Source organism: Herpailurus yagouaroundi, unplaced genomic scaffold (assembly GCF_014898765.1).
Source record: "Herpailurus yagouaroundi ecotype Mexico unplaced genomic scaffold, PumYag 220, whole genome shotgun sequence".
Lineage (NCBI taxonomy): Eukaryota > Metazoa > Chordata > Mammalia > Carnivora > Felidae > Herpailurus > Herpailurus yagouaroundi.
Window position 1 is genome coordinate 4,661,733 of NW_024412451.1, and position 24,568 is coordinate 4,686,300.

The 24,568-nt window shown below is 54.3% G+C and overlaps 1 protein-coding gene across 1 annotated transcript in view; it reads left to right on the forward strand.

Annotated features, from left to right (window-relative positions):
- SULT2B1 (sulfotransferase family 2B member 1) overlaps positions 1-24,568 on the forward strand; it is a 60,471-nt gene that overhangs the window by 897 nt on the left and 35,006 nt on the right. Inside the window, exon 2 of the mRNA XM_040457938.1 lies at positions 110-594. Coding sequence (XP_040313872.1) covers positions 110-594 — 485 coding nt within the window. The remainder of the gene's footprint in view (positions 1-109; positions 595-24,568) is intronic.

Genomic DNA, 24,568 nt, shown 5'->3' on the forward strand with positions numbered 1-24,568 from the left:
ACACATAATCAGAGTTTTGTTTTATTTATTTATTCGTCTGAGCGTTTACGCTGCGCCAGGCACTGTTCTCGGCGCTTTACACGTATGACGTTTTCATCCACAACGCCAGCCCTCTGAGACGGGTGCTTTTATCGTCCCCATCGTACAGATGCGGAAACTGAGGCCAAGCGAGGTGCGGTCCCCTAGCCCCAAGGCGCCCAGCCGGGAAGTGGCCGAGTTGGGTACTGGAACTCGGTCCGCAGCCAAAACAGACAAGGACGCACACATCGCGTGCCAGGCCAAGGCGTCGTCGGGGGGCTCACGCCCCCTCGAGCTGCAGACACCCCGGAAGCACGGACTCCCACCCCGCGCGCGGACGTCCCCGCCGTCCGGGAGCACCTGCGACGCGTCCCTCCCGCGTGAGGCCGGACGGGAGCTGCGCAGCCCAGACGCAGCCTCGCAGCGCACCGCGGAGGCGACCCAGACACCCCCTCCCCTGCGCGCCCGCCCCGTCCCCGCCGCCCCCCTCCCAGCGGGGACCCAAGACCCCCCCCAGGGGAGCAGCGGGGACTGGCGGCTCACGAACCCCGCCGCGCACAGCCCTCCCCATCAGGGGTCCGGGATTGGGGGGGTGGGGAGTGGGGGGAGAGAGGCTGCCTCTCGGGGGGCCGGGGGCGGGGGTTGTCTCCCTGGGGAAACTGAGGCACGTTCATCGCGCGAGGAGGCGTGGGGGTTAGAGGGCCCCGGAACCACGGCTGGACGGTGAACTAATCATTACGCGGGGAGAGAGAACGACATTGGGCGCTGGGGGGGGAGGGGGTGGGGGAAGCTCTAAAAAGAGGCAATTAACTGCCCCGGTGGCTGAAGGGCACAGAACCTGGAGAGAGCAGAGGCTTATGGGAAGCGTAGTCCCAGCCCCGAGGCTTGTGGGAAGTGTAGTTCCGGTTTCATCCAGAAGGGCGGCTCGGGTTAATCGCCTCCCGGAGAGAAAGCCGTAGCGGGAGCCGGCGGTCCGCTGCCTGGGTCTTTGGGAACGACGAGGACAGGGTTCTTGAGTCCTAGGGAGCGGCACAGACGGGGCTGCCGTCCCAACCCTGTCCCCGGCTCGATATGTGTTGTTTTGTTCACCCAGCAAACATTTATTAAATGCCTACTGGGTACAGAGCCAGGCCCTACGCCAGAATTCGGGCTTGCAAGCAAGGAGCAAGTCAAACCCGTTCCCAGCCCTGCAGAGGGGGCTTGGCACAGGGGCTTCCGGAAGTTCCGCTAGAGTTTTCCAAGCTGTGAGCTGTGAGCTTTGGGGGTGGGGTGGCGCCGGGGGTGACCTCCAGAGGTCTGTGGGAACATAAAACAGAATAAGCTAGAACATAGCAGAGTGTCTGATCGCTGGGGGTTGGGGGGCGGGGGGGGATCATCCATGCACGGAACTTCTATTTCTGACGGATCCCTCACCTGAAGCCCTGGGGCCAGGTGATCCTGGATTTGGGAATTTTTAGATTTTAATAAGGCCGTGGGAATCCACACACTGTCCCTCCTGAACGGTCCCGTTGTGGTCTGGGGTAGTCTGCCTGCCATCCCTTTTTCCGTGGTGAAATCTACGGACGGTGCCATTACCAGGGAGAAGTAACTTAAGATTGTGTGTCTGTTTAGGCCGAATTCTGCCTCCAAACTGAAGATCCAAGTTTCTGCTTTGGGAGGTTTATTGATGTCAAAACCATGGACCAGCAGGCCAACGGGTCTCAAAGTGTGCTTCGGGGTCCCCGAGACCCTGTCAGGGGACCGGAGAGTTCAAAATTCTTTCCTTCCTTCCTTCCTTTCTTTTTTTAAGTTTATTTTTTTAGGTAAGCTCTACACCCAACGTGGGGCTGGAACCCATAACCCCGAGACCAAGAGGCGCGTGCTCTACCGGCTGAGCCAGCCGGCTGTCCCCCACATTATTTTCACACTGACACTGACACATTGCCTGCCTTTCTCGCTCAATCCTTCGTGAGGGTGCGCTAGAGTTTTCCGGAAGCCACACCGTGTGCAATATCGTGACTAAACGAAAGGGACGAGTCTTCTGTTGAGCCAGACATTACAGATGTCTGCAAAATGGTCAAAACAGTGCCGCTCTTCTCACTCATGCTTTTGTTTGTGTGGAAAAGTTACTATTTTTATTAACATGGGTTTAGGTGGTAACTGCAAAGGGTTGATTATTGTTATTGTTCTTTAAAAGAACTTTTTTAATGTTCATTTATTTTTGAGAGAGAGACAGAGCATGGGGGGGGGGGGGGCACAGAGAGACTGAGAGAGAGAGAGAGAGAGAGAGACAGATCCGAAGGAGGCTCCAGGCTCTGAGCTGTCCGCACAGAGCCGGAAGTAGGACTTGAACTCATGAACCGCGAGATCATGACCTGAGCTGAAGTTGGATGTTTAGCTGACCGAACCACCCAGGCGCCTCTGTTATTGTTATTTTAAAATGCAATAATACTCCATTTAAATCACTTACCGGCTTTAATTTCTTTCTTTTTTTTTTTTTAAGTTTGTTTATTTTTGAGAGAGAGAGAGAGAGATCAAACCGGGGGAAAGGCAGAGAGAGAGGGAGACAGAGAATCCTAAGCAAGCTCCGTGCTGACAGCAGAAAGCCCAGTGCAGGGCTCGAACTCACAAACCCTGAGATCGTGATCTGAGCCCAAGTCCACGCTCAACCGACTCCCCTATTGGCTTCAACCTCTAATATGGTAAATATTGATAGATATAGCCTGCTTCGGCTTCTCTCTCTCTTCCTCTCGCTCTCTCTGCCCCTCCCCCCCTTCCAAATACATAATGAAACATTCAAAGAAATAAACCTTTGAGATAGATACTCCCTGAGAGAAAGTCACATGAAACTGAGGCCCCGTGGGAGTCAGCCAGAGAAAAGGTAGAGGGAATGGTGTGTTTGGGCAGAGGGAACCGTACCTGCTGAGAGGAAGGTAGGAGGGGGTTGTTGAGGGGGGTGAGGTGGGAACAGATAGTTTGTTCTCCTCGCGGGCCAGGCACTGATGCCCGCCCATCCTCGTGGAAACCCACCCTGGGTGGCGGTGGCCACGGGGCGAACGGTCACTCAGATGGCCTAGCAAGTCCAAACGGTGCTGAACGCGTTGAGGGTGAGGATGACGGAGTGCGATCCAGGCTGGGAAGGAGTCAGGGGAGGCTTTTCTAGGAAGGTGACAGTGAAGTCCGGGCCGGAGAGGGAAAAGGAAGAGGTAGGAAGAGAGCAGGGCAAAGAGGGAATAGCACAGAGGGTGGCTGTGAGGCTGGAGAGTCCTTGGGGCATGGAGAAGTGAAAGGCGGCTGGGCCTGAGTGGGTAGGGAAGTGGGGACGGGAGTCATGTCAGAGGAGTGTGCACGGCGAGGAGTCTGGGTTTATCCTCAGCCAGCGAGGAGTTATGGAAGAGTTCTGAGAGAAGGAGGGACGGGATCTGACCTGGGAGGGGAGGAGGAGGGGAGGGCTTGCGGGCTCCCCCTGCCGGTGGCGCGGGGGAAAGACAGGTGGAAACCGGGAACCCCGGGGGGACCGGGGGACGTCAAGGGGCAGGTGCTTCGCGCGCTACCGGCGCTGGGAGTGCAGAGGGGCAAGGGGCTTGAGGACAACCACCAGCGTCCGCGACGATGCGGAGACAGGGGGGCCCCCCCCCCCCCCCCCCCCCCGCCCGGCCGGGGGGAACCGTGCAGCCGCCTCCGAGGACCCTCTGACGGTTCCTCCGGAGTGAAAACAGAATCCCTTCCCGGTCCGGCCGTCCCGCTGCTAGGTCATGACCCCTGAGGACTGGCACCTGTCCACCCAAACACCTGTTCCCGAACGTTCCCAGCAGCATTATCCAGAACAGCCCAAATGTGGGAGCCACCCAAATGTCCGCCAGCCCGCGGAGGACCGAGGGGGGGGGGGGGAACAAAGTGTGACAGATCCAGACAATGGAGGATTATTCGGCCACACAAAGGGGCGTGGATTAGCGACGGGCGCTGACAACACGAATGAACATTGAAAACACGGTGCTGAGGGCAAGGGGCCAGACCCAAAGGGCCGCGTATTGTGGGCCTCCCTTTACAGGAAAGGTCCTCAAGAGGCCAATCAGAGAGAAAGTAAGTGAGTGGTTGCCTTGGGACGGGCACGGGGGCGGGGCCGGGGGGGGGGGCGGAGCTCGGGGATTCCCCCGGGGGGGGGGGTGATGCAAATGCGCTCAGATGGATTCGGGTGGTGTTTACACAGCTCGGTGAATTACTCACAAAACACTGACTTGTACGATTCAAGTGGGCCAATTGTGTGGCGTCTGAGTTCTGTCTCAGTAGCGCCTTGGAACGGTGTTTGGGTCGGGGAGCGCCTGGGTGGCTCGGTGGGGTGAGCGCCCCACTCTTGATTTCGGCTCGGGTCGTGGTCCCCGGGGTCGCGAGGTCGAGCCCGTGGGGCCTGCTTGAGATTTTCTCTTTCCCTCCGCCCCTCCCCTGCTTGTGCCCTCTCTCTCTCTCTCTCTCTCTCTCTCTCTCTCTCTCTCTCGATACAAATAAAGAAACATTTAAAATTGTCTGGGCAGGCGACTGTACCGATGTTGGTGATGGCTTGGGCACGGGGGCTGAGGGAGAGGGAAGCGTCTAGAATGCTCACTGCGGGCGGGGAGCGGGGGGGGGGGGCGTCGAACAGCTGGACAGACCGGTGGGTCTTCCGCCGACATCATTTGTGCAAAGCTGTTCACACGTTTCTTGGTTAATGGGAACTGCTCGACAGAGGTCCATTTTTATTGCTGGGATTCTGGTGATCCTGCTGAAACTGGAATCAGATCCCGTCCCTCCTCTGCTCAGAACTCTTCTGTGACTCCCCCTCACTCAGGGTCAAAGTGGCCCTCAACGCCCTGAAGGCTGTCCCAGCCCCCTCCATTCCCTCTGAACCTCCGCTCCTACTCTGCCTCCCCTACTCATGTGCTCTGGCCGTACAAACTTCCAGGTTCCTTCCATGTCCTAAGCTCAGCCCTACCACAGGGCCTTTGCACTTGCCGCCCTCGCTTCCTCCGTATCCACTTGTCTCCTCCCTCATCGCCTTTCGGTTTACGCTCCAATGTCACCTCCTCAGTGAAGCCCTCCCTGATTGCCTTATGACTAACTGCATCCCCCCCCCCCCAACGGAATCCCTCTGTTCTCTCCATCACCATGTGACACACTAGATCTTTCCCTTCTTTACTTCGGTTAGTGTCTTCTCTCCCCGTAGAGCCCCCACGAGGGCAGGGATCTGTCTCTCCTGTTCCCTGCTCTTTTCCCGGTGCCTGCCGGAGTTTCTGGCCCAGAACATATCTGCTGAAGGAAGAAAAGAATTCAAGGTCATTTCCTGTTGATGCGTTTGCTGCTGGATTAAGGCCACGGCCCCTCCCCAGTCACCTCACTCGGTGCTGAGCCAGAGTCTTAAAGAGAAGCTTCAGGAGAGGTTGGCATTTGAGCTCAGCTGTAACAGAAGCAGGGGTGAGGCTGAGGGTGGGGGTGGGGAGTGCAGAAGGGAGGGCATGCCAGGCCAGGGGGAGGGGGCACACAAAGGCCCGGAGGCGTGAGACAGCTTGGGACGTTCGGGAGACATCGACCCCTCCCACCCACTGCCTCCCCGTGTCGGTGGCTTGCACCCAAAGCCTCATAGTCCTTGTCAGGTCCTGTCTTTTCTCACACCCCCACACCTGATCTGTCAGCTGGCTCTGCTTTCAAAAGATTCCCAGAGGGGCGCCTGGGTGGCTCGGTCGGTCGGTTGGGCGGCCGACTTCGGCTCAGGTCATGACCTCGCGGTCCGTGAGTTCGAGCCCCGCGTCGGGCTCGGTGCTGACAGCTCGGAGCCTGGAACCTGCTCCGGATTCTGTGTCTCCTTCTCTCTGCCCCCTCCCCCCCCTTGCTCATGCTCTCTCTCTCTCTCTTTCTCAAAGAATAAATAAACATCAAAAAAAAAAAAAAATTCCCAGAGCCTGACCACCTCTCACCGTCTCTGCCCCCCCACCAGCAACGGTTCGCTCGGACTATTACAGTAGCCTTCCCTCCCTCCTGCCCCCCCCCCCCACACACACAAACACGCAGTCTCTTCTTGCCACGGCAGCCAGGGAAGCCTGCCAACGCCCAAGCTCACATCCCCCTCTGTTCCCAGTTCTTCTGTGGCTCCCATCCCACTCAGAGTAAAAGCCTTTTGGCTCCTTCCCATGGCCCACAAGGCCCTAAATGGCTTTAAATATTTCTCTGCCCTCATCTCTGGCCCTCTTCCCCTCCCTCACCCACCTCCGGCCACACAGGTGTCATTCTTATTCCTTGAATCACACGGTGTAAGTAGGAGACTGCCCCAGGGCCTTTGCACGGGCTCTTTTCCTCTAGGGAATGCCCTTTCCCTAAATCTCCACCTGGCTGACCTTGCTCCAATCAGGCCTCCGCCCACATGTGCCCTTCCCAGGCCTCCACAGCTGCAGACCCAATTCTCGCCTTCCCCCGGCCCTTAGCCCATTTCTTCACTGTGTTTAGCCCCGCCTGACTTTAGGCGGCCCATTAGGGCAGGCTCTTGGCTTATCTTGTTTCCGGCTCTCTCCCTGGTGCCTGTGCACAGCGGGCACTCAGGAATCGTGTGGGTAGTGACTGGAGGGGTGAGGCTGGGGTGACAGGGGAGAAGGGCCCAAGGAGGGCCAGGGGTAAGTTTCCCAGCAAGTCTTCTCTGCTGAGCCAAGGAGCTGAGCATCTATGGGACGGGGAGGGGCCCTTGACCGGGGTGACCAGGGTCGGGGCATACAGCCTGCTCCTCCGTTTTAGCCTTGGAAGGCCGGGGGCACCTGGGTGGCTCAGTCAGTTAAGCATCCGACTGTGGCTCAGGTCATGATCTCACGGTTCGTGGGTCGAAGTCGGTTAACTTAACCTACTGAGCCACCCAGGTGCCCCACGATCAAAGTCCTAAGTCCACAAGACCGTATTGTTTTGAAATTGTATGGATTTACCTTTTGAATGTATTTATTTATTTTGAGAGAGAGCGAGCACAGGGGAGGGGCGCAGAGAGAGAGAGAGAGAGAGAGAGGGAGAACGAGAATCCCAAGCAGGCTCCGCACTGTCAGCGCGGAGCCTGACGCGGGGCTTGAACTCAGGAACCCTGAGATCACGACCTGAGTCGAAACAAAGAGTCGAACGCTTCCCCAGCTAAGCCCCCCAGGCGCCCCACAATACCGTAGTGTCGACTGTGGGCACTATGTTGTACAACAGATCTCTGGAGCCTTTACGGGAAGAAAGTATTCGTACACCAAATGGGACAGTGCGACAGGCGCATTGGTTAGGAATTGTGTAGCTACTGTTAGTCCAGAAGTAGCAGCGGCTTAAGTAAGATGGGTGCTTCTTTCTCACTCGTATTAAAGAAGTCTGGAAAGGAGCCGTCTGGAGGTGACACGGGGGAGTCCACAGAGCCACCAGGACCAGCGTCTTCCAACTTTCTGCACCAACCTTATGGATGAGGCTGCCATTGTCAAGGTTGCTTCGTGGTCCAAAATGGCTGCTGCAGCACCAACCTTCACGCCCATGTTCCAGGCAGGAGGAAGGAGGTGGTGGTGTTGGGAGAGAGCGGGGCAAAAGGGAACATGCCAGCTGCCCGTGTCCTTCTTAAGGACTTTGCGCAGAAGTTCCACCCTGCAGCTTTCGCTTACATCTCATCGACCACCGGTTGCAAGGGAGGCTGGGGAAGGCTGTCTTTTTAAGTGGGCATATTTCTGTCTCCGATAAAATTGGAGTTCTATGACTAAGGAAGGAGAGAATTGACGTTGGTAACAATATGAAGTCTCTGTATCTTAAGGGAGGCCAATCATGAGAGATCTTTTAATTTTTTTACTGTTAATTTATTTTTGAGAGAGAGAGAGAGAGAGACCAAGTGCAAGCAGGGGAGGGACACAGAGAGGGAGACACAGAATCTGAAGCAGGCCCCAGGCTCCTAGCTGTCAGTCAGCTCAATAAATATTTGTTGGACAAAGGAACAACCTTCTCTAGAGCTGATGTTTGTAAGATCATGCCTCAACCACCCTCCTAGAAGTTGTCGGCCCGAACTCACCTAACTCTGGCTCAGGGGTTCTTAGCGTGGGGTCCGGGGACCCGTGACAGGCTCGTAGATCAAATTCATGGAGCCCCTGACCTTGGGTAAGAAAAAAGAATCACGTCCTTCTTGGCAGGGACCTCCCACTGAAATCTAGCATTTTGCCCGATTTGGGCGGTAGATCGTATTTCCCAAAGATGACCTCCCCAGCACCTCCCATTTCACATGCTTTTCCCCACGGGGAGATAAAAGCTGTGTCCTACCCCCTTGAACCTGGGTGACGACCTCAGACAATAGGGCTGGAAGGAAGCGATGTCATGTGAGTGCTGAGACTCCATGAAGGACGCCGTGTGCTTCCGCCTTGCTCTCTGGGGACGGACTTGCTTAGAATTCAGCCTCCATGCTGGGAGGAAGCCCAAGAATCCATGAGGAAGGCCCGGCACGGAGAGGACGTGAGGACCCCCAACTTCCACCCCCAGCTGAGTTGGCCAGCCAAGAGCCAGCACCAATTTGCCGCCAAGTGAGGGAGCCGGCTTCAAAGAGGGCTCTTCCTTCCCCCCCACCCCCCACCCCCACCCCCACCCCCAGTTCCCAGAGGACTTGCCCCAGGGTTCAAGGCTGAGCTGTCTCCACCGATGGAGCCCCACCCAAATTGCAGATTCAGGAGCAAACGCAGTGACGGCTTATCGTCTCGAGCCACTGAGTTTTGCAGTGTTTTGTTACGGGGCAGATAACTCGTACAATTACAGATGTAGGGGACGGGTCACAGCAGCACTGGCGATCACCTGTGACTTTGTTGATTCGGGAATCCGTTCTTCCAGCGAGGAGAAATCACAGATGTTTCCAAATCACATCCCAGCTGCCACCGATATTTGAAACGCTGTTTACCCTCTTCACCACTTTGAAATTTAGAGTTGCTGCTGGTTCTCCTACCTCACCTGTTAGTGGAGACCGCATCTTTTAAATAGTTTGATAACCGTCTTATTGGTTGGTTTCTTTTACAATCCTGCGCATTTAGGGGCGCCTGGGTGGCTTAGTCGGTTGACTGTCCGACTTCGGCTCCGGTCATGATCTCCTGGCTTGTGCGCTCGAGCCCCACGTCGGGCTCTGTGCTGATGGCTCAGAGACTAGAGCCTGATTCTGGGTCTCCCTCTTTCTCCGCTCCTCCCCCACTCTCTTTCTCTCTCTCTCTCAAAAATAAAAAAATAATAATAATAACAACAACAATAATAATAAATAGTTGAGTGGGGGTTGATGACGCTTAGGTGGGCTTGTTAAGTGCCCTAGACCTGCCACCAGTCACTTCCTTATCATTGGGGGCGTCCTTGGAGGTTGTCTGTTGCAATCTGGGACTCCTATCACAAGGGTTTCAAATAGCTGAATGTTGGGGCGCCGGGGGAGGGGGTGCTCAGTCGGTTGAGTGTCCGACTTCGGCTCAGGTCATGATGTCGCGGTTCGTGAGTTCGAGCCCCGTGTGGGGCTCTGTGCTGACGGTGCGGGGCCTGCCTGGGATTCTCTCTCTCCCTCCCTCCCTCCCAGCCCCTCCCTGACTTGCGCTTTCTCTCTCTCAAAATAAATAAGTCAAACTAAACTAAACTAAAGTAACTAAATGTCAGGGGCACCTGGCCGGCTCAGCCGGCGATCTTGGGGCCGTGAGTTCAAGCCCCACGCTGAGTGTGGAGCCGGCTTTATTAAAACAATTAAAATGACTGACTGACTGTTTGTGACACTCGACCTAGCTTTCAAAGCTGCGGCTGAAATGTTCCCCGCTGGCTGATGGCACATCTCTGACAGCCTCTGGAGGACCACATTGTTCTGTTCCCGGCGATCTTGGTGCCATTTATACATCCATCCAGGCGTCCCCAGGGCACCTTCTGGCTCTGTGCTCGTGCTCGCGCATCCGCGGAAGACAGAGCCTACAGTCTGAATGCAGGACTCGGAAGGTGAGGGTTTATTGTACATTTAGCATAAAGGAAGAAAGAAGTGTGAGTATCGATGATGTTTCACTGGTCTGATGAAGCATCTGACTTCGGCTCAGGTCACGATCTCGCGGTCCGTGAGTTCGAGCCCCGCGTCGGGCTGTGTGCTGACAGCTCAGAGCCTGGAGCCTGTTTCAGATTCTGTGTCTCCCTCTCTCTCTGACCCTCCCCTGCTCATGCTCTGTCTCTCTCTCAAAAATAAATAAACATTCAAAAAATCTTTTTAAAAAAATTTTAAAAATATATGCTTCCGTAGAGGGTTTTCACCTAAGCGTTGCACACGGTGCTGTATGAGTTGTTCCCTAACGTCTCGTCCCATTGTCAGTTTACACGCCTCCAAGGGCTGAGTCTGTCGCTAGAACCGGTTTGCAACTTGAGCCACAGGCAGGGCCCCGTTCGTTCGCAAAGTCTGGGCTCATTTAATTCTTTTCTTCCCGGTGGCCCCCGGGTGTGGCCAATTCCCTTGCCGTGATAACAACACGGCGATGGGCATCCTTGCCAGTCCTGCCTTGGGTTCACGTTCATGGGCTTCTCTAGGGAGATCCGGGGAGGCAGAAATTCCGAAGGAAGAGGGCTGGTGTCCACCTGTCCTCCGGAGACCCCGCCACGTGGGTCCTCCATGAGGCGGGCGCTGTCTTCCTCCTTCGTCACTGACAGGTGTTCCGTTTTGAGCCCGTGTTTTCATGAAAATCGAAAAAACACAGCTTGCACCCCGTTTTCCGGAAATCCCGTCGAGACACCTCTGGTCCGATGGGGAAAAAAAATGCCTGTATCCCCCTCTGGTGAGTCCCCAGTGTGTTAAGGGTGACCTGGCCTGGTGTCCAGATTCTCACCTCCCCCCCATACAGGTCACAGAGGCCCTGTTTCCCCCATCCTGCCAGTGACTTTACACAGGAAGAGGCTGTGAGCCCCTTGACCCCAGTGCAGATGACAGGGTCCCTGATGCCAGAGGCTGGGAGCATCACAATTAACCTTGGTTCCCCCCGGGGGGGGGGGTTCCCCATTTCTCTTTCAACCCTGAAATAGACCGTGTTAGTTTCCTACAGCTGCTACAACAAAGCACCACAGACCCCCGTGACTGAAAACGCACACTTATCCCAGGCACCTGGGTGGCCGAGCATCTGACTCTTGGTTTGGGCTCAGGGCACGGTCTCTCAGTCCTTCAGTTCGAGCCCCGAGCGGGGCTCTGCGCTGAAAGCGCGGAGCCCGCCTGGGAATCTCAACCTCGCTCTCGCTCAAAATAACTGAACACGAAACACGCACAAGCTCTGTTTTCTGGAGGCCGGGAGTCAGAAACGAGTGTTACGGGGTTAAATCAAGGCAGGCCGGTTCCTCCTGGAGACCCCAGGGAAGGGTCTACGTCTTTGTCCACGTCACTCCAGTCTCTGCCTCCCTCTTCACTACACCACGTCCTCCTCTGTGTGTGTCAGATCGCCCTGTGCCTCCCTCTCACAGGGACCCTTGTGATCGTGTTGGGCCCACCCCTCTGGAGAATCCAGGATAATCGCCCCATCTCAAGATCCTTAATTTAATGACACCCACGAAGTCCCTTTTGCAATGCGAGCCACCACACGTACAGGCGAACTAATCGTCGAAACGTTTTCCTGTGTCTCGTGACTGGTTGACATTTTGGGGTGCCTTACAGACCAGGGGAGACTGTCCGCCGTCCGAGCTAGCTGATCCTTAAAGACAACAATGTGCCTACTAGCCCGCCTTTGGGATGCGAACCAACCAATCCCGAGCCCGTAGCCCCCCAGACACCCCTATTATCCACCCCTCATACCGAACCACTATTGCCCATGCCCCAAATCACCCAGGACCGTACCAGGGGGCTGGAGACCATCCCTGGACCCCAAAGCCCACCGGAGTTATAGGAACCAGCCCATCCTAAACGGGCCTGCCTGCAAAAACCCCCAGTAGAGAGACTGTGGTTCAGGCTTCCTGCTGCACCTGCTTCCGTGCCTTGACCAAACCTGGTGCCTCTCCACGGGTTTGCCTGGAATCCTGTACTGAAGGGTCACAGCTGTACATCCCCCGTCCCTGGGCACTGCCACCTCCCCCCAGTTATATGTTTGTGTGTGTGTGTTTGAGAGAGAGAGAGAGAGAGAGAGAGAGAGAGAGAGCACAAGCAGGGGAAGGGCAGAGAGAGTCGGGGGAAGAAGGATCCAAAGCAGCCTCTGTGCTGACAGAGAGCCCGATTCGGGGCTCGAACTCACGAACCACAGGATCGTGACCTGAGCCGAAGCCAGACGCTCAACTGACTGAGCCACCCAGACGCCCCACTCCTTCTAGAACTTTCTATAAATGGAATCACACAGTGTGTGCTCTTTGGCACCCGGCTTCTCCCAGTCAACGTGATTTATGAAATCCTGCATTATTGTAGCCTGAGTGCTGACGTGTCTTAAAGCAAACCCCAGACGATGACCTCTCACCCCTCAATACTTCCGTGTGTGACCCTAAAACACAAAGACAGCCCCACCCCCACCCCCGGGGTACCCACAAAGCAGGATAGTAGTTCCTTAACATTGAGTTCCTGCTTCATATTCAAGTGTCCCCACTGGTCTTTCAAGCTGGTTTGTTTGAACCAGGACCCCAGGGGTGCCTGGCTTTCTTCATTTCAGTGTCGTGAGTTCCAGCCCCATGTTGGGAGTAGAGATTTTTTTTTTTTTTTTAATGCTTATTTATTTATCTTTGGGAAGGGGAAGGGGCAGAGAGAGAGGAAGACACAGAATCCAAAGCAGGCTCTGAGCTGTCAGCACAGAGTCCAATGCGGGGTTCAAAGCCACAAACTGTGATGTCATGTCCTGGGCAGAAATCAAGAGTCAACCCTTAACTGACTGAGCCACCCAGGTGCCTAGAGGTTTCTCTAAAAAGAGAGAGAGAGAGAGAGAGAGAGAGAGAGAGAGAGGTGCGCCTGGGTGGCTCAGTTGGTTAAGTGTCATACTTTGGCTCAGGTCATGATTTCACGGTTCATGGGTTCCAGCCCCACGTCGGGCTCTGTGCTGACAGCTCGGAGCCTGGAGCCCGCTTTGGATTCTGTGTCTCCCTCGCTCTCTGCCCCTCCCCCACTTAAGCTCTGTCTCTGTCTTTCTCTCTCAAAAATAAATAAACATTAAAAGGAAGAAAGAAAGAAAGAAAGAAAGAAAGAAAGAAAGAAAGAAAGAAAGAAAGAGGAAAGAAAATAAATAAATGAACCAGGCGCTTAGCAAAGGTCACGTGTTATGTCTGGTTGCTCGATCTTTTTAGATTCTTCTCCCCTTGGGAAGTCCCGCTGTGAGACTGAGCTATAAGAAATACGTATTTGAGGGGCGCCTGGGTGGCGCAGTCGGTTAAGCGTCCGACTTCAGCCAGGTCACGATCTCGCGGGCCGTGAGTTCGAGCCCCGCATCGGGCTCTGGGCTGATGGCTCGGAGCCTGGAGCCTGTTTCCGATTCTGTGTCTCCCTCTCTCTCTGCCCCTCCCCCGTTCATGCTCTGTCTCTCTCTGTCCCAAAAATAAATAAACGTTGAAAAAAAATTAAAAAAAAAATAAAGAAATACGTATTTGCTCTTTGGCCCGTTTCCTGACATAAGAGCTTCTAAAGCCCATGGGATTTCCTGAGTGATGGAGGCCAGAGGAGACAACCCTGGGATCAGAAGATTGGAACTTTCAATCTCCAGGAAGAGAAACCACCTTAATTACCAGTGGCCAATGCTTTAACCAATCATGCCTCTGTAGCAGAACCTCCACAGAACCCTGAACACAGCCGGTCGAGAAGCTTCTGGGTTGATGCATGCATCCACACCCCGGGAGAGCGTGGCACATCCCAACCTCACAGCCCAGAAGCTCCCACACTCCGGACCCTCTGGACATTGCCCTGTGCTCCTCTTCGTCTGTATCCTTTATAAAATCCTTTACAATAAACTGATAAACCTAAGAAAAATGTTTCCCTGAGTTCTGCGAGCTGCCATAGCAAATTGCCCAACCTGAGGAGGAGGTCGAGGGAACCCGCTCTTTATACCTGGTGGGGCAGAAGTGCCGGTGACAGCCTGGGACCTGGGACTGGCATCTGAAGTGGGGGCCAGTCTTGTGGGACTGAGCCCTTAACTTGTGGGGTCCGCGGTGACTCTGGGTAGTGTCAGAATCGAATTGGACTGTTGGACACCCAGCTGGTGTCCAGAGAGATGGAGAATTGGTTGGTGCAGGGGGTGGGGGAGGGGGGATGCCCAACACCTTTGGTGTCAGAGTGTTATGGATGGAGAAACAGTTTTCCCTTCCTCCCATTTCTTACATGTTTATTTATATATTTTGAGAGAGAGCACGGGAGAGCACGCCCGAGCGAGTGGGGGAGGGGCAGAGAGAGAGGGAGAGAGAGAATCCCGAGGTGTCAGCAGGGAGCCTGATCCCGCAGACCCTGAGATCATGACCTGAGCAGAAATCAAGAGTCGGATATTTTAACCTACTGAGCCAGCCAGGCGTCCTCACCCCCGTTTTAATATAAAGTATTTAAAACATGCAAAAAAATCAAAGGGATACTCACCCCACACCCCCCCCTTGGATTCAGTATAGAATGTTTCACTCTGTTTGCTTTATGACCTATCTCTCCGTCCAGTTTTTAAGCCGAGATGCAACTGACCTGTAATTTACATTACATTGTGTAAGTTTCAGGCGGACCCACGTGTTGATTTGCTACATTTTTATGTTGCAACATGATTTCCACCATTGCGTTAGCTAATAGCTTTATCGCGTCACATTATTATCATTTCTTTTTCCCGCGCGCGCGCGCGCGTGTGTGTGTGTGTGTGTGTGTGTGTGTGTGTGTGATGGGAACAATAAAGATCTAGTCTCTTAGCAACTTTGAAGTTGGTAAGACAGTAGAGTCGTCTTTCATCACTGTGCCGGGCGCACTCGACTTCCAGGACTTTTCTGTTGGCTGCAAGTTTGTGTGTTGGTCTTTTTTGTGCAAGTCAGGTTGATTCAGGCACCAGGTACCTGCAACCACACAATCCCGGACGATAAAAAAGTACATGGCTCAGCTTCTAAAGTACACAGTTCAATGAGTTGGTTTTCATTTATTGATTTACAGCTTTACTGAGGTATAATTAGCGTGCAATAAACTGTGCACACTGGAAAGCGTGCAACTTGGTCAGTTTTTTTTTCTTTCTAAAGAGGCAGAGCCTCTTCTTTTTTTTTTTTAATTTTTTTTTTAACGTTTATTTATTTTTGAGACAGAGAGAGACAGAGCATGAACGGGGGAGGGTCAGAGAGAGGAAGACACAGAATCTGAAACAGGCTCCAGGCTCTGAGCTGTCAGCACAGAGCCCGACTTGGGGCTCGAACTCACGGACCGCGAGATCATGACCTGAGCCGAAGTCAGCCGCTCAACCGACTGAGCCACCCAGGCGCCCCGCAACTTGGTCAGTTTTAACATCACATCCACCCCTGTGAAGCCATGGCCACACTCCAGACAGCGAACACATCTGTCACCCCGAGAAGTATCCTCTGCCCTTTTGTAATTCCTTCTTCCTACCCCTTCCTACCCAATCTGTGTCCCCAGGCGCCCACCCACCTGCTTTCTGTCACCAGAGATCAGTCTGCATTTTCTAGACTTTTATATAAACGGAATCATACGGAATATTCTTTTTTTTTTTTTTTTTTTTGGTCTGGCTTCTTTTGCTCAGCAGGATTATTTTGAGATTTGTCCACATTATTTCACGTATAAGTAGTTTGTTCAGTATGGAGGCATAGTCTGTGGTCTGGATGGGCCAGTCGGTCTGACCCATGCACCTGTTGATGGACGTTTATGTTGTTTCCAGTGTTTGGTTATAACAAACACAATTGCCATGCACATTTGGGTCCAAGTCTTGGTGTGGACACGTGCTTTCACTTTTCTTGGGTAAATACTGGCACTGTTGGGTCATAGAAGTGTATGTTTGCCTAGGTAAGACACCAACAAACTTTTCCTTTCTTTTTTAAAATCTTCTTAATGTTTATTGATTTTTGAGAGAGAGATAGAGACAGAACGCAAGTGGGGGAGGAGCAGAGAGAGGGAGACACAGAATCCCAAGCAGGCTCCAGGCTCTGAGCTGTCAGCACAGAGCCCGACGCGGGGCTCGAACTCACAGACCGCGAGATCATGACCTGAGCCAAAGTCGGACACTTAACTAGGCCACCCAGGCGCCCTGACAATCTGTTTTTCGATGTTGCTGGACCATTTTGTACCCCCTCGATGGTACAAGAGCGCTCTGATTGCCTCAGATCCTTGCCAACATTGGTCTTTTAAATTGTAGCTATTCTAGTGGGTATGCGATCTTCTGACATCAATTCCAATTTCAATTCGGACACTATCTACCTGGACACAGTCAGAACCCTCGGGTTAAGGGCTCAGTCCTGCAAGGCCGACTGCCCCTCCCCCAACTTCAGACACTAACGGTCCAGGTCAATGTCACCTACGTTTCTGACTCGCTGATCGGAGGTTCCAATGACTCCTCCTTGCGCTGGATTATTTTGGTAGAGCAGCTCACGGAACCCACAGAAGCATTTTACTCACTAGGTCGCCGGTTTTTTACAAAAGGGTATAATTCAGTAACAGCAGATGGAAAAGACGCGTAGGGCCGGGCTTGGGGAAAGGGTGCGGGCCTTTCCATGATCTCTCCAGGCCAGATTCTCTCCCCAGTCTCCGTGTGTTCACCAACTTTGGGGGTTTTACGGACGCTTCATTACGTACGAATGATTGATGAACTCCTTGGTGACCCTTGGCCACTGATCCTACCTCCAGCCCCCCTCTCTCTCTTCCCCAGAGGTGAGGGGGTGCGACAAAAGTTCCTCCCATGAATCTCCCCGGCAACCATGCCCCATCCTTAGGCCCTTTCCAGAAGTCACTTCATTAGCATATGCTCAAGTGTGGTCGAAAGCCGCTTATGATGAGTATTGAAACGCCTTCATTTGGGTATTGCTTAGGGAATCCCAAGGCTTTTGGGAGCTGTGCCAGGAACAGGGACCAAATACAAATGTCTTTTTTTTTTTTTTAAGTTTTTAATTTTTTTTAAAATTTTTTAACGTTTATTTATTTTTGAGACAGAGAGAGACAGAGCATGAACGGGGGAGGGTCAGAGAGAGGGAGACACAGAGTCTGAAACAGGCTCCAGGCTCTGAGCTGTCAGCACAGAGCCCGACGCGGGGCTCGAACTCACGGACTGCGAGATCATGACCTGAGCCGAAGTCGGACGCTCAACCGACTGAGCCACCCAGGTGCCCCTTAATTTTTTTTTTTTTTAGGAATCTCTACACCCAACGTGGGGCTCGGACTCACAACTCTGAGATCAAGAGTCACACGCCCCACCGACTGAGCCAGTGAGGCGCCCCATGAATATTTCTTATTATAAATCCCACGCTAGAGGATGGCTGGCTCAGTCAGGGTAGCGTGTGACTCTTGATTTCAGCTCAGGTCATGATCCCAGGGTTGTGGGATCGAGCCCCAAGTCAGGGAGCGTGGAGCCTGCTGAAAATTCTCTCTCTCTCTCTCTCTCTCTCTCTCTGTCTGCCCCCCCTCCTTAAATGAATGAATCAATAGATCACAATATCACAACATGCATCTAATCTTTTGATTCATTTAAAAGTGAGTTGCACAAATCAGTACATTTCACCCCAACCCTTCAACAAGCATAGGCTTCCCTCGAGTTCGGGGCTGGTCCACAGTCGCATCTTTTTTTTTTCAAACGGGGTGAAGTTTACATAGTGTGAAATGCAAAAACCTTAATTTAGAGAGTTTTGTGAAATGCATAAGCTACGTGGCCCTTCTCTTTTGCTGTTCCCCCGAGCTGAAGAGCCCGAGAGCCTGGTGTATTGTCCCAAATGGGACGGACCACCTTCTGGATACATTTCTTTCTTTCTTTTTCTAATTTTTTTAAATGTTTATCTTTATTTTTGAGAGAGAGACAGAGACAGAGCGAGAGCGGGGGAGAGGCAGAGAGAGAGGGAGACGCAGAATCCGAAGCAGGTTCCAGGCTCGGAGCTGTCGGCACGGAGCCCGACGCGGGGCTCGAACCCACGAACTGGGAGATCATGACCTGAGCCGAAGTCGGATGCTTAACCGACGGAGCCCCCCAAGGCGCCCCCTGGACCCGCCCCCTTCTCTGAAGATTCCCTTAGCTTGAACTACCCTCCCACCTCCGTGTCTCCCCTAAACTGGAAGGGGTGTCTCTAGTAGGGCTTCTCACCCGGGCCCTGCCGACACCTGGGATCACACGACGGTCGTGGGGCCATCTTGTGCACTGTGGGACGTTGAGGCACATCTCAACCTCCACCCACTGCTCCCAGTAGCATCTCCTGCGGCTTCTGACCCCCTTGATCTAGGGACTGGATTTTGTTGTTGTTGTTGTTTTTTTTAGGTGAGAGAGAGAGAGAGAGAGAGAGAGAGAGAGACTCCCAAGCAGGCTCCTTGCTCAACATCAAGCCCAACGCAGGGCTCGATCCCACAACCCTGGTATCATGACCTGAGCCCAAATCAAGAGTCGGACGCTCAACTGACTGAGCCACCCAGGTGCCCTGGGACTGGCTTTTAAAAGCCTTCCAGGGGATTCTGATGGACAGCTGGGGTGACAACTTGTGACCCCAACGTACTGTTGACTCAGCTTTCATTGTGGGCCAGGAAACGTGCAAAACTTTTTTCCTTGAGGCAAACCCGCCAGCGTAGTGGGTAGAGCCCGCAACTCTTGATCTCGGGGTCGTGAGTTCGAGCCCCACACTGGGGACAGAGATTACTTTAAAAAAAAATAGTAGTAATTTTTTAAAAATGAGAAAACAGGGGCACCCGGGTGGCTCAGTCAGTTAAACAGCATCTGACTTCGGCTCAGGTCGTGATCTCAAGGTTCCTGGGTTCGAGCCCCGCGTCGGGCTCTGGGCTGACCGCTCGGAGCCTGGAGCCCGCTTCGGATTCTGTGTCTCCCTCTCTCTCTCTGCCCCTCCCCCGCTTGCTCTCTCTCTCTCTCTCTCTCTCAAAAATATAAATAAACATTAAAAATGTTTTAATAAAAAGAAAATAAAATAAGATAAACAAAGATTAAAAAACAACTTTTTTCCCTCATGATGTCAAGTTCAGACCCATGCTGGACAAGCACCATTAGCTCTCTGTGCCCCAGTTGCCTTATCTGTAAAATGGGGATAATGGGAGTGCAGGCCTTATAAGGTCATCATGAGGATAGATCTCCTGGCACCGAGCTGGGCACTGAGTAAGGGCCACGTCAGTCTTTGACAAATACAACAAAACTATGAGTGTGTTTCTTGGTATGACTAACAGTGTCCCTGGTTGTGTCTTTGCATTGTGCAAGGCATGTCCCTGAGCCACGAGAGAGCCGGCCACGTCAGGGGAGGCAGCGTGCGGGATCAGTGCCAGGTCACAGAGGAAAGCCAGGATGGCACCCAGCTCCCACCGCCCTGCCATCCTGCCTGCCTGTCCACCGTCCTGCTCCTGCCTCTGAGCTTCCGTTCTTGCTGAGCCTTCTGCCTTTCCTTCCTTCAGCCCCTTCCTTCAAGGGCTCGTTCAGATGCCACCGCCTAGGTTTAAAATTGCAATTCCAGGGGCGCCTGGGTGGCGCAGTCGGTTAAGCGTCCGACTTCAGCCAGGTCACGATCTCGCGGGCCGTGAGTTCGAGCCCCGCGTGGGGGTCTGGGCTGATGGCTCAGAGCCTGGAGCCTGGAGCCTGTTTCAGATTCTGTGTCTCCCTCTCTCTCTGCCCCTCCCCCGTTCATGCTCTGTCTCTCTCTGTCCCAAGAATAAATAAACGTTGAAAAAAAAATTAAAAAAAAAAATTGCAATTCAAGGGGTGCCTGGGTGGCTCTGTCGGTTGAGCGTCCGACCCTTGGTTTCTGCTCAGGTCGTGATCTCCCAGTTTCGTGAGTTCGAGCCCCGCATCAGGCTCTGTGCTGGCAGCCTAGGGCCTGCTTGGGATTCTCTCTCTCTCTCCCTCTCTCTCTGCCCCTCCCCGACTTGCGCCGTGCCTGTCCCTCTCAAAAGAAATAAATAAACTTAAAAAAAAAAAAAAAGAAGAGGGGTGCCCGAGTGGCTCAGTCGGTTAAGCGTCCGACTTCGGCTCAGGTCACGATCTCGCGGTTCCCGAGTTCCAGTCCCGTGTTTGCAATTCAACTCAAGGCCCACTCCCGATCTCCCAGTGCTTCACCCTGCCCGTTTTCCTCCGAGGCACTGTCTTCACATGTTTATCTGGAAAGCTCCCTGCAGGGCAACCACATACCATGATGAAGGCAATTTGACGATATACACATACTTAAAAAAAAATTCATTTGAGAAAGGGGTGTTGTCTTTTTCCAATTGCCAACGAAGGCACTGTGTAGATCACCAGCTCCCTCCCTCAAACCCTCTGCTCCAACCACACTGGCTTCCCCGTGTTCCTTCCTCGCCCGCCCCAGGCACGCTCCTACCACAGGGCCTTTGCACTGCTTGTTCTCTCTGCGGTGCTCTCCCTGAGCTATCCACCCAGCTCCCTCCCTCACCTCCTTCAAGCTTCTGCAAAATATCACCTCCTCTGAGAGGCTGGTCCGGACCACCCACCTACAACAGTCCCTAGTTCATGTTCCAGCCTCTTCGCCTGCCTTGTTTTTTTTTCCTGGTGCTTGTCCCTCCTTTCCATTTATGTGACGTTTAGCTGTTTGCTAGCCTCTTTCTACTTCGATAGTTTCATATTTTTAATGCTTTTTATTTATTTTTGAGAGAGAGAAAGAGAGAGAGAGCAGGGGAGGGGCAGAGAGAGAGGGGGACAGAGGACACTGCGCTGACAGCAGCGAGCCTGATGTGAGACTGGAACTCACGAACCCACAAGATCGTGACCTGACCGAAATCAAGAGTCAGACGCTCCACCGACTGAGCCACCCAGGCGCCCGCACAGCGGTTTCCTACTGCTGCTGTAGCAAATGACCCCAGATTTCGTGGTTTAAAACGACACAAGTTTCTTATCTTGCAGTTCTGGTGATCCGAAGACCAAAGCGGTTCTTACTAAGCTAAAACCAAAGTGTCTACAGGGTGGAGGCTCCAGAGGCTAATCCGCCGCAGAGGCCAAGGCCTTTTCCAGCCTGCACTCCTTCCGGCTCCAAAGTCCGCAGCGGCCACCATCCCGAAATCTCTCTCTGACTCTGACCCTCCAGGCTCCCCCTTTCACTTTAAAACACCCAGGATCATCCCCCCATCTCAAGACCCTTCGCTCCATCCTTTTGGCCGCATGAGGTCACACGTCTGTCTGTGCCAGGACCCGGGTGCAGGGTCATTATTGGGCGGGCCCACTGCTGCGGCCTCCCCAGCGCCTGGAACAGCGCTTGGCACTGAACAGGCGCTCCGTAGGAGCTGCGGAAGGAATGAATGGAACACAGGAGCGGGAGGGGCAGGAGAGGCGTTCGGTGGGGCAGGTTTGGGGGGACTGAGGGCCAAAGAGGAAGTGTCATCCACAGAAGGAAGTGGGGGCACCGCCCCTTGCCCCAGGCGGGCGGGTGATGGAAGGAGCCAGGGAGAACAGGACGAGTCTGGCAGGCTGATGATGCAGCAGTGGGGTCATCCTGTTCTCCTCCTGGAGCCCGGCCTCCCATCCACCTACTCACTGCCCTCACCCTTGGGCTGGGCTCAGGTCTTCCTGAGCCACTGCAGGGAAAGGAGGGGGGGGGGCACAGGGATGCCCGACTGGCACAGCTGGTTTGGCTGGTCCTGGCATCTTGGCAGGGCAGAGCCCTGGGGACAGGTGAGGATGTGGCTGGGAGCACCTGGGAGGACGGGAAGACGCGGGTCCCTGGGGACCCCACACTCCCATATCCATCCAGAAGGCTCGCGGGACCCTGTGTGTCCCAGCCCCAGGGCCCAGGCACCTAACCTCCCCATGCCAACCTTCTCCCAGACCCAGAGGCGGGGGACCTTAGAGCCTCCTCCCTCGGTCCAGGCTCCCAAGCGCCTCCTCCCTCAGACCCAGGAGTCCAGGCCCCAGTCCCCTCCTCCCTCAGACTCAGGAGTCCAGGCTCCCAAGCCGTGATCTGTCACCATTGCCACCACCGGACTTGACCTCTCGGGATCCCTCCTCTCTCTACACCTGTGCCCCTTCCCACCTCCCCCCCCCCACGCCCCCCTTATTTTGTGATGGGGCCGCTGGTAAGGACCCAGCTTCTCAGGCCCTCCCCCCACCCCCAGCTCCTGGGTCTCTGGCTCGCCCCAGGACGCCGAGTTAGGGTCCCCAGCCGTGCCCTCCCCCGGGGGAGATGAGGTGTGGCCGCCCCCACCCCGCCCAGGCGCAGCCCTAGGAGCAGGTGGCCGTGCGGGGTGGGGGCGGGGCCTGCAGTATCGGCCCCGGGGCGGGCTCCTCCATGGGGCAATCGGGGTGGGGAGCACCCAGGGAGGTTTCTGCAACGCCGCACACCCCGAGATGGACCCACTGATTAGAGGGGAAAGCTTGGGGGCGGGGTACGGGCTGCCTTGGAGATGTCAGCTGCCCTCCTACCGCACCCCGTATGATGTCTTGTTTCCTTCCCAGAGGGGCCCTCCGTAGCCCTGGGGACCAGGGCATCCCTCGCCCATGGCCCAGCCCTTCCCCAAGTCCAGCTGTCCCAGTTTCGTCTCTGTCTAGGTCACAGGAGTCCCGGCCGCCCCCCCCCCCCACCTCCTCCCTCAGAAGGAAGTATCATCGGGGCCCCCAGCCCCTCGTCCCTCAGACCCAGGAGTGTGGGCCCCCAGCCCCTTGCACTGTCCCCCTCCCCACCTCATTCCGATTCTTTATTCGTGACTCCCCAGATTTGGGAGCCCTGCCCCCAGCCTCCACCTTCTCTGGGGAACCCAGCCTCTGAGCAGCCTGGTCTCCAGCTCTCCCAGAATTCCTGGCAATTACTGGCTTTTAATGGAAAGGTCAGGCTCTGGAGGTGACAATGGCCCCGATTCTGTGGCAACCTGACCTCGTGACCCAGTGACCTCCCTTTGCCCAGGTCTGAGCTCCAAGAGCAAAATGGCACAGCCTGGGGCTTTGTGGGGCCCTGGTGGGGGCTTGGGGAAGCCCCAAGGAATCGATATGGGGGGCCCAGAACAGGGGGGCACCTTTGAGACCTTCCCTGATGCCTGAAGCTGGAGACCCCCCCACCCCCCGATGGTCAGTGGCACACACAGGTGACCCGTTCATCTCCCTGGGGGCTTGTCGGGGCAGAGGGCACGTCCTGACCGACCAGCCTGGCCCACCCTCCCTGCTATCCTTTTTTTTTTTTTTTAAGTTTATTTTTCTTTATTTTGAGAAAGAGAGAGAGAGAGAGAGAGAGAGAGCAAGCGGGGGAGGGGCAGAGAGAGAGGGAGAGAGAGAATCCCAATCAGGCTCCGCCCTGTCAGCGCAGATACTGATCCCCACTGGGGCTCAAACTCCCGAATCCCTGAGATCAGTGACCTGAGCCGAAAATCAAGAGTGGGATGCTTAACCCACTGAGCCGCCCAGGCACCCCCTCCCTGCCACCCTTGAGCCCCGGGGACAAGTATCAGCTCCCACTCCAGGGCCCAGACACGCCCCCCTTATCCTCAGATGCTCCCTCTTTGGATGAAGAACATAGTTTCCCTGTCGTCGTCTCTCCAGCATCTAAGCCTTTGCCCCACCAGGCCCTCCACCTGGTAGTTCACGGGGAGCCGCTCCCCTGCTGTGACATCCTCCTCCCTGGGGAGCCATCCCTGACCTCCCAGAGGGGCCCACGTCTGGGAGCAGCATACCCACCAGGCTGAATTTGCCCCAGGCCAGCCGGACTCGCATGCTAGCCACACCCATTTTAAACCTTCCGGTGGCCACATTCTTCTAAAAAGTGAAGAGAGGGGCACCTGGTGGCTCTGTCTGTTAAGCAGCTGACTCTTGGACTTCAGCTTCGGTCATGATCTCACCGTCGGTGAGCTCGAGCTCTGTGCTGACAGCGCAGAGCCTGCTTAGGATTTTCTCTCTCTCTCTTTCTCTGCCCCTCCCCTGCTCGTTCTCTCTAGCTCTCTCTCCAAATAAATAAATAAAATTTATTTTACAAAAGAACAGAAAAATAAAAAGCGAAGAGAAATCAACGAGATTCATTTTAGGGATAAATGTTATTGAATCCAACGTATCTAAAATACCATCACTTCAACGTGTAATCAATATAAAAATTACTTATGAGATCTTTTACAAATTTTGTCTCAATTCCGATGCTCCGTGCCCAAGGCTGAAATTGAAATGTCATCTTACCAAAGCATGAATGTTGCATGTAAGAGGAAAGTAGTTTATGTTGTTTCTGTTTTTCAGGTTACTGTGTAAGTTGATTAAAATTAAATACAACTGGAAAGGTTCACTTCCTCAGTCACACAAGCCACATTTCTAGGGCTCAATAGCCACGTGTGGACGGTGGTTCTCGTGTTGGATGGTGCAGCTCTAAGCCGTGTTTATTTACCTTTCTTGTTTGTGGATGCAAGGCCAAGTCCTGCAGAGGAGGACCCCCCCAGATATTAGTTGGAAGGATGGATGGTTGGATGGCTTGGGGATGATAGATGAATGGATGGAGGGATGATGGATGGGTGAATGGATGGAGGGATGATGGATGGATGAATGGATGGAGGGATGATGGATGGATG